The sequence below is a fragment of the Rhinoraja longicauda genome, chromosome 1 (assembly GCF_053455715.1).
Source record: "Rhinoraja longicauda isolate Sanriku21f chromosome 1, sRhiLon1.1, whole genome shotgun sequence".
Taxonomy (NCBI): Eukaryota; Metazoa; Chordata; class Chondrichthyes; order Rajiformes; family Arhynchobatidae; genus Rhinoraja; species Rhinoraja longicauda.
Window position 1 is genome coordinate 138,060,736 of NC_135953.1, and position 15,366 is coordinate 138,076,101.

The window sequence follows — 15,366 nt, forward strand, 5'->3', positions numbered from 1 at the left end:
GCCCGTAGTCGGGATCGAACCTGAGTCTCCGGTGCAGCAAGCGCTGTAAGGCAGCAACTCTACCGCTGCACCACCATTGTGATCATAAATTCTTAGCGTGACACAATTTAGTAGCTTAATATTGTAATTTATTTTTTAACATCTCCACTAGGAAATATCATCCCCAGGAGAGATTTGTACAATCTGATTCACCTGAAAAGAGAATACAGTTCTTTTACAGTCCCTTTTCTAACAAAATTGTGCAAAAGTAAACAGTTCCTTGTTTGCAAGCTCGGAAACAGTCTACTACCCACTCAACGTTCCACCATTTTACCACACACCCACACAGCAAAGACTGAGGGGTTAACAGGTCACCCTGAAATAATTTCATTATTTTTATAACTTCTTCAGTTCAAATAGGGAAGGAAGGAATGCAAGGAAGGGAAATTCTCCTGAATTTATCAATCAATATTTTCTTTAAAAATAACAGTGAATAGCTGTTTTTACTTTAGCGTTTTAAAATCAAAATTCTGCTCATGATTCTTGGCACAGTTTAACCTGAAAGGAAGTTGGGAGTTTAATTGTGGCAAAAATAATTGCCAGTTTTAATGTTTATCATTGAATTACTGTACAGGCCTACTGCATTGAGAAAGCGTCATTATACTTCATAAAATATCACAATAGGTTTGGATTACAATTTGGCTACTAAAGTTTTTTTATGTCATCCAATTATGGGCTGTCCCTAGTGTGTGCAGGACAGTGTTAATGTTAGGGGTTGCCAACTATCTCACTCCCAAATACGGGACAAGGTGACGTCACCGCCCCGCGCCCCACGTGACCTAACCCAGCCAGCGGCCACGTGCCCCTGCTCCACCAATGGCTGGCGCCCGGGCCGGGAGGCGGGTTGCTACACACCCTCCGTTAGGCGGCGCCCGGGCCTCTGAACCTACACTGTCCGGGTCTACAGCGGCCCCCAGACCTACAGTGTCCGGGGCCTACAGTGTCCGGGCCTACAGTATCCGGGCCTACAGTGTCCGGGCCTACAATGCCCGGCCTACAGCGGCCCCCGGGCCAACAGTGCCCGGGCCTACAGTGTCCGGGCCTACAACAGCCCCCGGGCCTAATACGGGACAAGGGCGGTCCCGTACGGGACAAACCAATTTAGCCCAAAATACGGGATGTCCGGCTAATACGGGACAGTTGGCAACCCCAGTTAATGTGCAGGGTGCAGTCGTTGGCACGGACTCGGTGGGCCGAAGGGCCTGTTTCCACTCTGTATCTATCTCTAAACTAAACTAAACTCATCTTATGCTTTAAATATCTAAAAATCAGTTTAGTGATTTGTACTTACTTTTCTTCCACTGATCATGTGGATTATGAATTCAATCGCAATGAATGAAAATTCCCCATGAACAGTGCTGCTGAATTAACCCAAAAATTAAATACTACAAACGCTGCACATCTGAAATGCCTTTGGCCCAGAACTTGAATTTAGAAGGATGAGAGGAGATCTTATCGAAACATATAAGATTATTAAGGGGTTGGACACGTTAGAGGCAGGAAACATGTTCCCAATGTTGGGGGAGTCCAGAACCAGGGGCCACAGTTTAAGAATAAGGGGTAGGCCATTTAGAACTGAGATGAGGAAAAACTTTTTCAGTCAGAGAGTTGTAAATCTGTGGAATTCATTGCCTCAGAAGGCAGTGGAGGCCAATTCTCTGAATGCATTTAAGATAGAGCTAGATAGAGCTCTTAAGGATAGCAGAGTCAGGGGGTATGGGGAGAAGGCAGGAATGGGGTACTGATTGAGAATGATCAGCCATGATCACATTGAATGGTGGTGCTGGCTCGAAGGGCCGAATGGCCTCCTCCCGCACCTATTGTCTATTGTCTAACATTAACATTCTTTCTTGCCCCACGGATGCTGCCTGTTTTTGCTAGGTATTTTCAGCATCCTCTGTTATACTTTGCACTTCATGAATCTGATGGCGTGCAGTTGGAAACGCGTGCATTTATCAGAAGTTTAGCAAACTACAGAGACAAATACATGAGCTTGGATGGACGTCTGAAGACGGGTCTCGATCCGAAACGCCACCCATTCCTTCTCTCCAGAGATGTGGCCTGTCCCGCTGAGCTACACCAGGATTTTGTGTCTGTCTTCGGTGTAAACCAGCATCTGCAGTTCCTTCTTACACAGTACGTGAGCTTAGTTGATAAAACAGTGCTCCATTGTCAGAGGTGTTGTCCTCGGCATGTGCCATTCCGTGTCAGTAAGATGTGAAACTACTGGTTCAAATAACAGAATGTAACATAATCCCAAGGCAGACACTAAAAATGCTGGAGTAACTCAGCGGGACAGGCAGCATCTCTGGAGAGAAGGAACGGGCGACGTTTCGGGTCGAGACCCTTCTTTTATACTGACGATGTTGGGTGACTGGAACGTGCTGCCGGGGGTGGAGGTGGAGGCAGATATGATACTGCCATTTACGAGACTTTTATATAGGCACTAGACCAAGTGGACCCGTTGGGCCCAAACCTTTCCCGCATTGGTGCAGCACCCTCTCCTCCCCCCCTCCCCCCTCCCCTCTCTCCTCAACCCCCCTCCAACCCTCTCCCTTCTCCCCCACCCCCCCTCCCCCTCCCCTCCTTTTAAACTTACAAATGTGAATAACGTTAAAAATATAAGACCGATTTCAATGAAACTACTTGCATTATCACTAAAGTGACAATGGTGAGTAAGGTGGGCCTAAAATTGTCGCGCTATCGTGGACCGTTTTGGCTGAAGTTCAGTCACAAACAAGATAACAAACGAGAGTTTTAGTATATAGATGAGGAATGGAGGGAAACGGATAATGTGCAGACAGATAAGAGTTGGTCTTGACCCGAAATGTCACCCATTCCTTCTCTCCAGAGATGCTGCCTGTCCCGCTGAGTTACTCCAGCATTTTGTGTCTATCTTCGCTTTAAACCAGCATCTGCAGTTCCTTCCCACACAGTAACATAATCCCAGCTGACCTGGTCAATGTTTACCCTTCGAGCAACTGCGTTAAATCATTATCATATTACTGATTAAGGAAGCTACTGTGTACAATACGGTGGCGCAGCGGTAGAGTTGCTGCCTTACGGCGCTTGCAGTGCCGGAGACGAGTTCAATCCTGACTACGGGTGCTGTCTGTACGGAGTTTGTACGTTCTCCCCGTGACCTGCGTGGGTTTTCTCCGAGATCTTCGGTTTCCTCCCACACTCCAAAGACGTGCAGGTTCGTAGGTTGATTGGTTTGGTGTAAGTGTAAATTGTCCCTAGTGGGTGTAGGATAGTGTTAGTGTGCGGGGATCGCTGGCCGGCACGGACACGGTGGGCCGAAGGGCCTGTTTCTGCGCTGTATCTCTGAACTAAAAACTAAACAAAACAAATAGCCAACATGAAGACCATTTTGCTAACAATACAAGAGTACCTAAAAGTCTGCAAAGCCTTGCTTGATGTTGTAACATGCTGCAAATGAGGCTTTTTAAAAAACTGTCAAGATTGCTATCAATAAGAGGCACTTTTGTTCAGTTAGAGGCTGGCAAGTTTATGTAATCGTTTCGTCCATGTAGTGGAGATAGCGTTCGGGGCTAGGGCCAGTGTATGCCTGGAACAGGGATTGTTCGACGTACCCTCCAAAGAGGCTGGCATAGCTGGGGCATAGATGGTCCAAGTGAATTTGAGTGCAGGATGGAAATTGGATGGAATATGCCATTGGGACAATAAGTGATAGCCAATAAATGTTGGTATTACACTGCATGAATGTATTAAAAAAACAGCTAATTGTACAAAGTTTTATTATTGTTGATGGTTGGTCCAGACACAACAAACGCTAGCACTGTGGCTGAAAATTGGCAGTCGTGGTTCACTATTACTTCAGTCTTCAAGTTTCAAGTTTCTGGGCACTCACATTTCGGAGGACCTAACATGGTCCACTAACACTGCTGCGCTGGTCAAGAAGGCACAGCAACGACTGTTCTACCTGAGAACACTGAAAAAGTCTGGTCTACCCCAACAGCTGCTGACGACCTTCTACCGCTGCACCATAGAGAGCATCCTAACACATGGCATCCCTGTGTGGTACCTCAGCTGCACGGAGGAAGAGAGGAAAGCTGTTCAGCGGGTAGTTCATAGAGCTCAGAGGACCATCGGAACACAGCTACCAGCCTTGGAGGGCATCTACAACACACGATGCCTCAGAAAAGCCACCAGCATCCACAAAGGCTCTTCACACCCCTGCAACAGTCTGTTCGAACTTCTACCATCGGGCAGACGATACAAGGCCTTCTATGCCCGCACCTCCAGACTCAGGAACAGCTTCATCCCCAGGGCCATAGCTGCTATGAACCGGTCCTGCTGAGCCGGATGGTCACATCGCACAGTGAACCGGCACAGACCGACTTGCACTTTATTCTGTTATAAAACTGTTACAATTTGTTTCATTGGGTTGTTTAAATTAATACTGACTAGCTAATTAATTTATTGCATCGTATGGGAGGCGCATTCCCAATCTCGTTGTACCCCTGTACAATGACAATAAAGATATATTGTATTGTATTATTGTATTGTCATACAGGCTAATTCTCTTCAGGAAATTATTCCTGGCCTTGCCTTGCCCTGCCTTTGTTGGTGGGTTTGTGGGAAGCTCTCACACAGGGGCACAAGTGAGGTTTGTTATCAGACCTAAACTGCAAACTAGACAGGGAAAGACCTTTCAAAGATTTCTCAATCCTCTCTGGAATCCTACGTTTTTATAGTCTGTGATGCAGCTGCTGTTTTTTCCTGATAAATTCAGGATGTTGAAGGAACGGCATTATATTGCTTAAACAAAACCTTATTCTTCATACATTCTCCACAATATTCCACGGGAAATGACCCAAAGTTAGCTTTGGATCTGCTACTTTGAATATCCCTTTAAAGTATTTTGTGCTCCTCCGATCATCTCTCCCCAGACCTCATTTTAAGCAATTAATCTTACATAGAAACATAGAAACATAGAAACATAGAAACATAGAAACATAGGTGCAGGAGTAGGCCATTCGGCCCTTCGAGCCTGCACCGCCATTCAATATGATCATGGCTGATCATCCAACTCAGTATCCTGTACCTGCCTTCTCTCCATACCCCCTGATCCATTTAGCCACAAGGGCCACATCTAACTCCCTCTTAAATATAGCCAATGAACTGGCCTCAACTACCTTCTGTGGCAGAGAATTCCACAGACTCACCACTCTCTGTGTGAAGAAATATTTTCTCATCTCGGTCCTAAAAGACCTCCTCCCCCTTATCCTTAAGCTGTGACCCCTGGTTCTGGACTTCCCCAACATCGGGAACAATCTTCCCGCATCTAGCCTCTCCAACCCCTTAAGAATTTTATATGTTTCTATAAGATCCCCCCTCAGTCTTCTAAATTCCAGTGAGTATAAGCCTAGTCTATCCAGTCTTTCTTCATATGAAAGTTCTGCCATCCCAGGGATCAATCTGGTGAACCTTCTCTGTACTCCCTCTAAGGCAAGAATGTCTTTCCTCAGATTAGGAGCCCAAAACTGTACACAATACTCCAGGTGCGGAGTCTTGCCTGTTTTTCTCCTATTATTTGGCAGCAGCCTGATTTAGTTTAGTTTAATTGAGTTTAGTTTTTAGTTTTGAGATACAGCGCGGAAACAGGCCCTTCGGCCCACCGAGTCCACATCGACCAGCGATCCCCGCACGTTAGCACTATCCTACACAAAATAGGGACAACATTACACTTATACCAAGCCACTTAACCTACAAACCTGTATGTCTTTGGAGTGTGGGAGGAAAACAAAGATCTTGGAGGAAACCCAAGTGGTCGAGGGGAGAACGTACAAACTCCGTACTGACAGCACCCGTAGCCAGGATGGAACCCGGGTCTTTGGCGCTGTAAGCACAGTAAGGCAGCAACTCTACCGCTGCGCCACCGTGCCACCAGTAATGCTTACATATTTATAACACAATTTCTTGGTCGAGATTTTATGAAAGTAATGTGGGTAAACGTGTGTGTAGTCATTGTAAAATGGATATCAACTTCAGAATTTCGGCATAGATCGCTGCAATGGTCCCAAAATTGCTGTTGGTCAACTATCCTCTATTAAACAGCTCTGTTTCCAATCTTCTCCACTGAAGTGTGGAGGCTATTGTCTTACAAACCAATCATAGCTTTGAAAATGGCTCAATGAGTCGCATGAAGTCCAGATGAGTTCTAATTGTGCGGAACATAATTGATGCTATTGTTAAGCAAAACTATCTGGCCCTCAAGAAAACTATTTTGTCGTGTAACATAGAACAGTACATCGCACAGGAACAAGATATTAGTCCATGATGTCTGTGCCGAACATGGTGCAGTAATTAATACAGTAAATTAAACGAGTCCCTCGTGCCTGCATGTGATCTCTATCTTCCCATTTCAAGTCAAGTCAAGTCAAGTTTATTTGGCACATACATATACAAGATGTGCAGTGAAATGAAAGTGGCAACGCCTGCGGATTGTGCTAAAACTACAAAACACAATAGAAAAAAAAATGTTTACATAAAAAATAAATTAATACAGTAAATTAAATTAGTCCCTGGTGATATGAGAGTTAACAGTCCTGTTGGCCTGTGGGAAGAAACTCCGTCTCATCCTCTCCGTTTTCACAGCGTGACAGCGGAGGCGTTTGCCTGACCGTAGCAGCTGGAACAGTCCGTTGCTGGGGTGGTAGGGGTCCCCCATAATGTTGCTGGCTCTGGATCGACACCTCCTGATGTATAGGTCCTGCAGGGGGGCGAGTGTAGTTCCCATGGTGCGTTCAGCCGAACGCACTACTCTCCGCAGAGCCTTCCTGTCCTGGGCAGAGCTGTTCCCAAACCAGATTGTGATGTTCCCGGACAAGATGCTTTCTACAGCCCCAGAGTAGAAGCACTGAAGGATCCTCAGAGACACTCTGAATTTCCTCAACTGTCTGAGGTGGTAAAGGCGCTGCCTTGCCTTACCCACCAGTGCGGCAATGTGTGTTGTCCATGTCAGATCCTCTGTGATGTGGACTCCCAGGTATTTAAAGCTGCTCACCCTATCCATTTATCTCCAGTGGCGTGTACGTCCTTGGATGTTGAGCCCTTCTAAAGTCCACAATCAGCTCCTTAGTTTTATGTGACATTCAAGAGGAGGCTGCTGCATACATGTCTGTCTAAATGCCTCTTAAATATCACTGTCACTTTTGCTTTCACCACCCTCTCTGTTATAGACAATTATCACTCTCCATGTAAAGATATTTTTCATTTTAATTTTAGTTTTAGAGATACAGCGCGGAAACTAGCCCTTCGGCCCATCGAGTCGCACCGACCAGCGATCCCCGCCCAATAACTCTATCCGACACACACGAGGGACAACTTTACACTTATACCAAGCCAATGAACCTACAAACCTGCACGTCCTTGGAGCGTGGGAGGAATCCGAAGATCTCGGAGAAAACCCACGCAGTGTATAAACACTGAATATGAAGGAACGTCACCCATTCCTTCTCTCCAGAGATGCTGCCTGTCCCGCTGAGTTACTCCAGCATTTTGTGTCTACCTTCCGTGTTGTAGATTAGTGTAATGGTGTCACTCATGTTATGTGTCATGCATTTGTAGTTACCAACCATTAGCATTTGAGTGACCACTGCTGGCGAGATTCGGGTTAGTGTAAGTGGAACGTGCAGGCGTGAGGTCATGCTTGCTATGTAGTTAATATAGTCTTTGGATCGTTATCCAGATGTAAGGCTTCTGTTATTATACGGCCACCACAACAGGTGTAAACCAGCATCTGCTGTTCCTTCATACACACGATGTCTTTTAATTATATCTCGAGCAAAATATCCAACTCCTGGTGGAACTCGTCAGTCCAGGGAGCATCAGTGAAGAGAAACAGACAGGTGACGTTTCAGGTCAGGACTAATCAATCTGATAAAGTAAGGGCAATAAAGGTGGAATAGAGAGGGGCGGCACGTTGGCGCAGCGGTAGAGTTGCTGCTTTACAGCGCTTGCAGCGCCGGAGACCCGGGCTTGATCCTGACTACGGGCGCCGTCTGTACGGAGTTTGTACGTTGTCCCCGTGACCACTTGGGTTTTCTCCGAGATCTTCGGTTTCCTCCCACGCTCCAAAGGCGTACAGGTTTGTAGGTTGATTTTGTTTGGTGTATGTGTCCCTAGTGTGTGTAGGATAGTGTTATTGTGCAGGGATCGCTGGGCGGTGTGGACTCAGTCGGCCGAAGGGCCTGTTTCCGCGCTGAATCTCCAATACGAAACATTTTTGACATAGAAAGGGATAATTGCCTGGAACAGAGGGTGGTGAAAGCAGAAGTGACAGTGGCATTTAAGAGGCATTTAGCAGACATGCATGCACGAATATGTAGGAAATGTTGGGATAGGGGTCACATGCAGGCTCAATGGATGAGTTTAAATTGGCACCCTGCTCAGCACAGACATCATGAACTAATATCTTGTCCCTAGTGTGTGTAGGATAGTGTTAATGTATGGGGATCGCTGGTCGGTGTGGACTCGGTGGGCCGATGGGCCGGTTTCCACGCTGCATCGCTCAACTAAACTAAATTGGAGGTGGGGATGGGGCAAAGCCTGCCAACTCATGGGTGGGTACAGGTGAAGGGAGGTATTCGGCAAATGGGCAGAAATAGTGAGAAAGGCTGATGAAGTGGAGACAAAGGGTGTCAGATAAGAGAGAAGAGGAGTGAAAGATAAAGCTGGAGGGAGGAATGCAGATGGATGGGGACAGGGCTGGAGGGCAAGAGGGGGATAGAAGGAAAATGGGTTACGCAGAGGAGGAAAATATAGGAGATCTTAATCATTTCCTCTTTCCTTGGGTGATCTTATGTCGGGCTGCCAACTGTCCCGTATTAGCCGGGACACCCAGTATTTTGGGCTAAAGTGGTTTATCCCACCTGTGTCCCGCTTTTGTCCTGTATTAGGCCCGGACGGTGCTGTAGGCCCGGACAATGTAGGCCTGGACACTGTAGGCCCAGACACTGCAAGCCTGGACACTGCAAGCCCGGACACTATAGGCCCAGACACTGTAGGCCCGGACAATGTAAGCCTGGACACTGTATGCCTGAACACTGTTGGCCCGGCACTGTAGGCCCGGGCACCGTAGGCCCGGGGGCCGCTGTAGTCCCGGACAGTGTAGGCCCGTGCGCCGCCGAACTGAGGTTGCAGAGCAACCGGCCTCCCGGCCCGGGCAACCGCCATCGGTGGAGCGGATGCACTGGCTGGGTGAGGTCACGTGGGGCGCGGGGCAGTGACGTCACCTTGTCCCTTAATTGGGAGTGAGGAAGTTGGCAACCCTAATCTTATGCCATGACAGAGCTCAGGAAAGAGTGGTTGCTTTGGAAGTCTGGGAGTCTGGGGTTAGATATGCAGACAACGTGGCCTACACAAAGAGCTGGCTGAAACCAATTAAGACCACAAAGCTCGAGATCTGGACGGATATTGCAGAGATAGAATTCGAGGGATCATTAGGACCAATTCTTGGAACTCCTTCCCCAAGTCATTTTTACTCATTTATTATCTGGATATGGAAATTGCTGCCAATTACCAATTATTATTGTCCATCACAATCTTATATGATTGCAGTGGTGGAAAGGAAATTAAACATTTTTTCCCAAATGTTTGTGGGATCGATCTTACCACATAGGTGGGTTTCGAGACATAAGGTCATAAGTGATAGGAGTAGAATTAGGCCATTCGGCCCATCAAGTCTACTCCGCCATTGAAACAAGGCTGATCTATCTCTCCCTCAGAACCCCATTCTCCTGCCTTCTCCCCATAACCCCTGACACCCGTACTAATCAAGAATCCATCTATCTCTGCCTTAAAAATATCCATTGTTGATATCACGTGAAAGTCAAACCTAGTAAGGAAGGGAGATTTTCTTCTCCAAATGTTATTTGCAAAACAGATGGAATTTTATGATGCTCCATTAAGTTCCCGCTCAGATTGCTTTGTTTTTAATCATTAACTTTATTGACTTAGGTTTCCCAGCTGCGATGGGGAAATATGAGTTCCTACCTCTGGATCAATGGCCCACAACCCCGATGGCTGAAACAGCAACTCAATCGCCATAGACACAAAAAGCTGGAGTAACTCAGTGGGACCAGCAGCATCTCCGGAGAGAAGGGAGGGTCTCGGCCCAAAACGTCACCCATTCCTTCTCTCCAGAGATGCTGCCTGTCCCGCTGAGTTACTCCAGCTTTTTGTGTCTATCCTTGGTTTAAACCAGCATCTGCAGTGCCTCCCTGCACAACTCAATCGCCATGCTATCCCATCCAGAAAGGTGACAATAGTTTGTAGGTTTTCCCCGAGATCTTTGGTTTCCTCCCACACTCCAAAGACGTGCAGGTTGGTAGGTTAATTGGCTTGGTAAATGTAAAAAATTGTCCCCAGTGGGTGTAGGATAGTGTTAGTGTGCGGGGATCGCTGGTCGGTGCGGACCCGGTGGGCCGAAAGGCCTGTTTCCGCGCTGTATCTCTAAATCTAAATTAAAGTTCATGGGAAGTGACTCACTTTCTTGGGAAGGAATTTGCATTGGACGGCAGCCGCTGGCTCTGCCAACTGCATTTCAAAAAGATTAATGACATACGAAGGAAATTCAGTGATTATAATCTGCATCGTCACTTTCAAAGATGCTTTGAAAGTCAGTGCCCTCCCTTGCTCCTCCTCCATATGTTCCCAATTGCTCGCCCTCGTACTTACCCTATTTCCTTTGAAAACGATGACAAAAGCTGCTTTTATCGTGCTGTCAGCATTCCAAATCTTCACCACCCTCTAGACTGATCTCAACGGACGGCAGCTGATGAGAAACCGGTCTCTTTTTGGCCGGGTTAGAAGGAGAGGAATGCAATCTGCCGAGTTCCAACTCATGGGTTCGTCTTTTAGTTTAGAGATACAGCGCGGGAACACAGGCCCTTCGGCCCTCCGAACTTTACCGACTAGCGATCCCTGCACATCAACACTGCCCTGCACCCACTAGGGACAATTTACATTTATACCCAGCCAATTAACCTACAAACCTGTACGTCGTCGGAGTGTGGGAGGAAACCGAAGATCTCGGAGAAAACCCACGCAGGTCACGGGGAGAACGTACAAACTCCATACAGATGGCGCCCGTAGTCGGGATCGAACCTGAGTCTCCGGCGCTGCATTCGCTGTAAGGCAGCAACTCTACCGCCGCGCCACCTGTCATAGTTCCAGTGATTGGGTTCACTCCTGACTCTTAATCTCTCTGCAAGGAGTTTACGTTTCCTCCCCGTGACTGTGTGGATTTTCTCAGGGTGATCCCGTTTCCTCCCACAGCCTAAAGTCGTGAAGGTCGGTAAGTAAACCGGCCACTGTAACTCGCTGCTAGTATGTCGGTGAATGGAAGAATGGGGAGGGTACGCAGGGGAAAGTGAGAAGTATAAATTGAATTGTACGATTAATTCAGGTGGCACGGCGGCGCAGCGGTAGAGATGCTGCCTTACAGTGAATGCAGAAGACCCGGGTTTGATCCCGACTACAGGTGCTGTCTGTATGGAGTTTGTACATTCTCCCCGTGACCTGCGTGGGTTTTCTCTGAGATCTTCGGTTTCCTCCCACACTCCGACGACGTACAGGTTTGTAGGTTAATTGGCTTGGTATAAATGCAAATTGTCCCTCGTGTGTGCAGGGCAGTGTTGATGTGCAGGGATCACTAGTCGGTAAAGTTCGGAGGGCCGAAGGGCCTGTGTTCCCACGCTGTATCTCTAAACTAAAAGACGAACCCATGAGTTGGAACTCTGCAGACTGCATTCCTCTCCTTCTAACCCGGCCAAAAAGAGATCGGTTTCTCATCAGCTGCCATCCGTGACCTTTCTCTGAGTGGGTTTTCTCCGAGATCTTCGGTTTCCTCCCACACTCCAAAGACGTACAGGTTTGTAGGTTAATTGGCCTGGTAAATGTAAAAATTGTCCCTAGTGGATGTCGGATAGTGTTAATGTGCGGGGATCGCTGGTCGGCGCGGACCCGGTGGGCCGAAAGGGCCTGTTTCCGCGCTGTATCTCTAAACTAAACTAGACTAATGTGAATGGGTGCATAATGGTTGGCAGGGCCTGCTTGCATTCAGTATGATTTTATAATTCATTGAAACAAACATGTTCAGACAGGTGAAAGTGCAGGTTTCTTTCCCATTATGAAAAGAAAATCAGAAGAAAATCCCACAATGGTGTCTTTGTTAAAATGATTGCCACAGTCCCACACGCCCCATACACAATAACCGATGGACCCAAATTTCCACTGGATCTCTGGATATTCTGGTGTAACTTTGAGGCAGAGATCCAGAAGAGTGTTCCACCTCAGATGATGAAGTTTTTGCTAATTTTGCCAATTCTTTAGTTTAGTTTAGTTTAGTTTAGAGATACAGCGCGGAAACAGGCCCTTTCGGCCCACCGGGTCCGCGCCGACCAGCGATCCCCGCACATTAACACTATCCTACACCCACTAGGGACAATTTTTACATTTACCAAGCCAATTAACCTACAAAACCTGCACGTCTTTGGAGTGTGGGAGGGCGGCACGGTGGCGCAGCGGTAGAGTTGCAGCCTTACAGCGAATGCAACGCCGGAGACTCAGGTTCGATCCTGACTACGGGCGCCGTCTGTACGGAGTTTATACGTTCTCCCCGTGACCTGCGTGGGATTTCTCCGAGATCTTCGCTTTACTCCCACACTCCAAAGACGTACAGGTATGTAGGTTAATTGGCCGTGAAAATGTAAAAATTGTCCCTAGTGTGTGTAGGATAGTGTTAATGTGCGGGGATCGCTGGGCAGCGCGGACCAGGTGGGCCGAAGGGCCTGTTTCCGCGCTGTACCTCTAAATCTAAAAATCGAAAACCGAAGATCTCGGAGAAAACCCGCGCAGGTCACGGGGAGAACGTGCAAACTCGGTACAGACGGCGCCCATAGTCGGGATCAAACCCGGGCCTCCAGTCGCCCGAAAGGCAGCAACTCTACCGCTGCTGTAGGCCCGGACACTGTAGGCCCGGACACTGTAGGCCCGGACACTGTTGGCCCGGATACTGTTGGCCCGGACACTGTAGGCCCGGACACTGTAGGCCCGGACACTGTAGGCCCGGACACTGTAGGCCCGGACACTGTAGGCCCGGACACTGTAGGCCCGGACACTGTAGGCCCGGACACTGTAGGCCCGGACACTGTAGGCCCGGACACTGTAGGCCCGGACACAGTAGGTCCGGACACTGTAGGCCCGGACACTGTAGGCCCAGACACTGTATGCCCAGACACTGTAGGCCCAGACACTGTAAGCCCGAACATTGTAGGCCCGGACACTTTAGGCCCGGACACTGTAGGCCCGGACACTGTAGGCTCGGACACTGTAGGCCCGGACACTGTAGGCCCAGACACTGTAGGCCCGGACACTGTAGGCCCGGACACTGTAAGCCCAGACACTGTAGGCCTGGACACTGTAGGCCCGGACACTGTAAGCCCAGACACTGTAGGCCCGGACACTGTAGGCCCGGACACTGTAAGCCCAGACACTGTAGGCCCGGACACTGTAGGCCCGGACACTGTAAGCCCGGGCTCCACTGCGCCACTGTGACCGCCCAGGGTGAGAAATTGGGAGAGCCAACAACTGTGAATAATCCCAACAGGCCAACAAGATGTCTAACGTCCTACCTTCAGCCACTCCTCGGCTTGCTCTTTGCTTTGCACGGCCAGCACCAATATGTCGGCCCCTTGCTGGGTGATTCGGAGCTCATGTTTCTTCCGTTTGCTGTCCTTTGGAACGTAGGACACATTGTGGGACGTCAGCAGTAACTCCATCTGAGGCTGATGGTCTTTGGAACTTTTGTAGCACTAAAATCAAACATTAAATCCCAAATTCATTACTCACTAGTGCATAACAGTTTCAGTGCTTTATGATCAACAATGTAAGTGTTCATCCTACAGGATTATTGCAGTCACTTCCTAAAACTGAGCAATGCCTTAGAAACATAGAAAATAGGTGCAGGAGGAGGCCATTTGCACCGCCATTCATTGTGATCATGGCTGATCATCCACAATCAGTAACCCGTGCCTGCCTTCTCCCCATATCCCTTGATTCCACTAGCCCTTGGAGCTCTATCTAACTCTCTTTTAAATTCATCCAGTGAATCGGCCTCCACTGCCCTCTGTGGCAGAGAATTCCACAGATTCACAACTCTTGGGGTGAAAAAGTTTTTTCTCACCTTGGTTTTAATGACTGACTACGGGTGCTGTCCGCACAGAGTTTGCACGTTCTCCCCGTGACCGCGTGGGTTATTTCCGGGTGCTCCGGTTTCCTCCCACACTCCACATACAAGTTTGTAGGTTAATTGGCTTCAGTGAATATTGTAAGTTGTCCCTAGAGCGTGGGATAGTGCTAGTGTGCGGGGATCGATGGTCGGCATGGACTCGGTGGGCCGAAGGGCCTGTGTCTGCACTGTATCTCCGAACTAAACTAAACTGAACTAAGAAAGAGGAACTGGGTCGTTCAAGACGATGTCCTCTCACAGTGCAATCCCATTTCCCCAAGAAAGTGAAGGCCAAAAAGAAACAGCAGATGTTGGAAATCTAAAATAAAAACAGAACGCGCAGGCAATACTTAGGACGATCGGATGAAGGGTCTTCGACCTGAAAGGTTGACTGTATTTCTCTTCCCATAGATGCAGCCTGACCTGCAGAGTGTTTCCAGCATTTTCTGCTTTTATTTCCCATTCCCTCATTAATTTGCTCGGCAGTCCCCCCACATTCCCGCCAATTCCACCGCCTACCGATGCTGTGGGCAATTTGCAGCGGCCATTGAACCTATCAATCCACACATCTTGAGTGGAGGTCAAAACGCTGGAGTAACTCAGTGGGACAGGCAGCATCTCTGGAGAGACCCTTCTTCAGTCTCGATCCGAAACGTCACCCATTCCTTCCCTCCAGAGATGCTGCCTGAGTTACTCCAGCATTTTGTGTCTATCTTCAGTGTGAACCAGCATCTGCAGTTCTTTCCCACACGGGGCCCATTTCTACATTGTAGAACTTAAGCTTCGTATCAGTTGAACACTTCTTTTAACAAACTGAAAGTTAATGTTCATTTTTTTTAAATCACAGAGTGGTGGAATCAAAAGGAGTAATATTTGCCCATCACAGGCCCTGCAAGAGAACATAATTATTAACATGATTACCAAAATGCAGCTCTTACTTAAACGTTGTTCATCTAACTACTATGAATGATTATGCAAATAAGAACATTTACCCAGAGACTGCATGATTAATATGCCATTGTTATATCATATTTATCAGCCATACACGGTAATGCTTTAAGTGGTGA

General features: G+C 47.9%; 1 protein-coding gene across 1 annotated transcript in view; it reads right to left on the minus strand.

The window, feature by feature from the left end:
• The window catches only part of afap1 (actin filament associated protein 1), a 179,817-nt gene that overhangs the window by 65,763 nt on the left and 98,688 nt on the right, over positions 1-15,366 (minus strand). Inside the window, exon 6 of the mRNA XM_078399527.1 lies at positions 13,704-13,883. Within this exon, the coding sequence (XP_078255653.1) occupies positions 13,704-13,883 (180 nt within the window). The remainder of the gene's footprint in view (positions 1-13,703; positions 13,884-15,366) is intronic.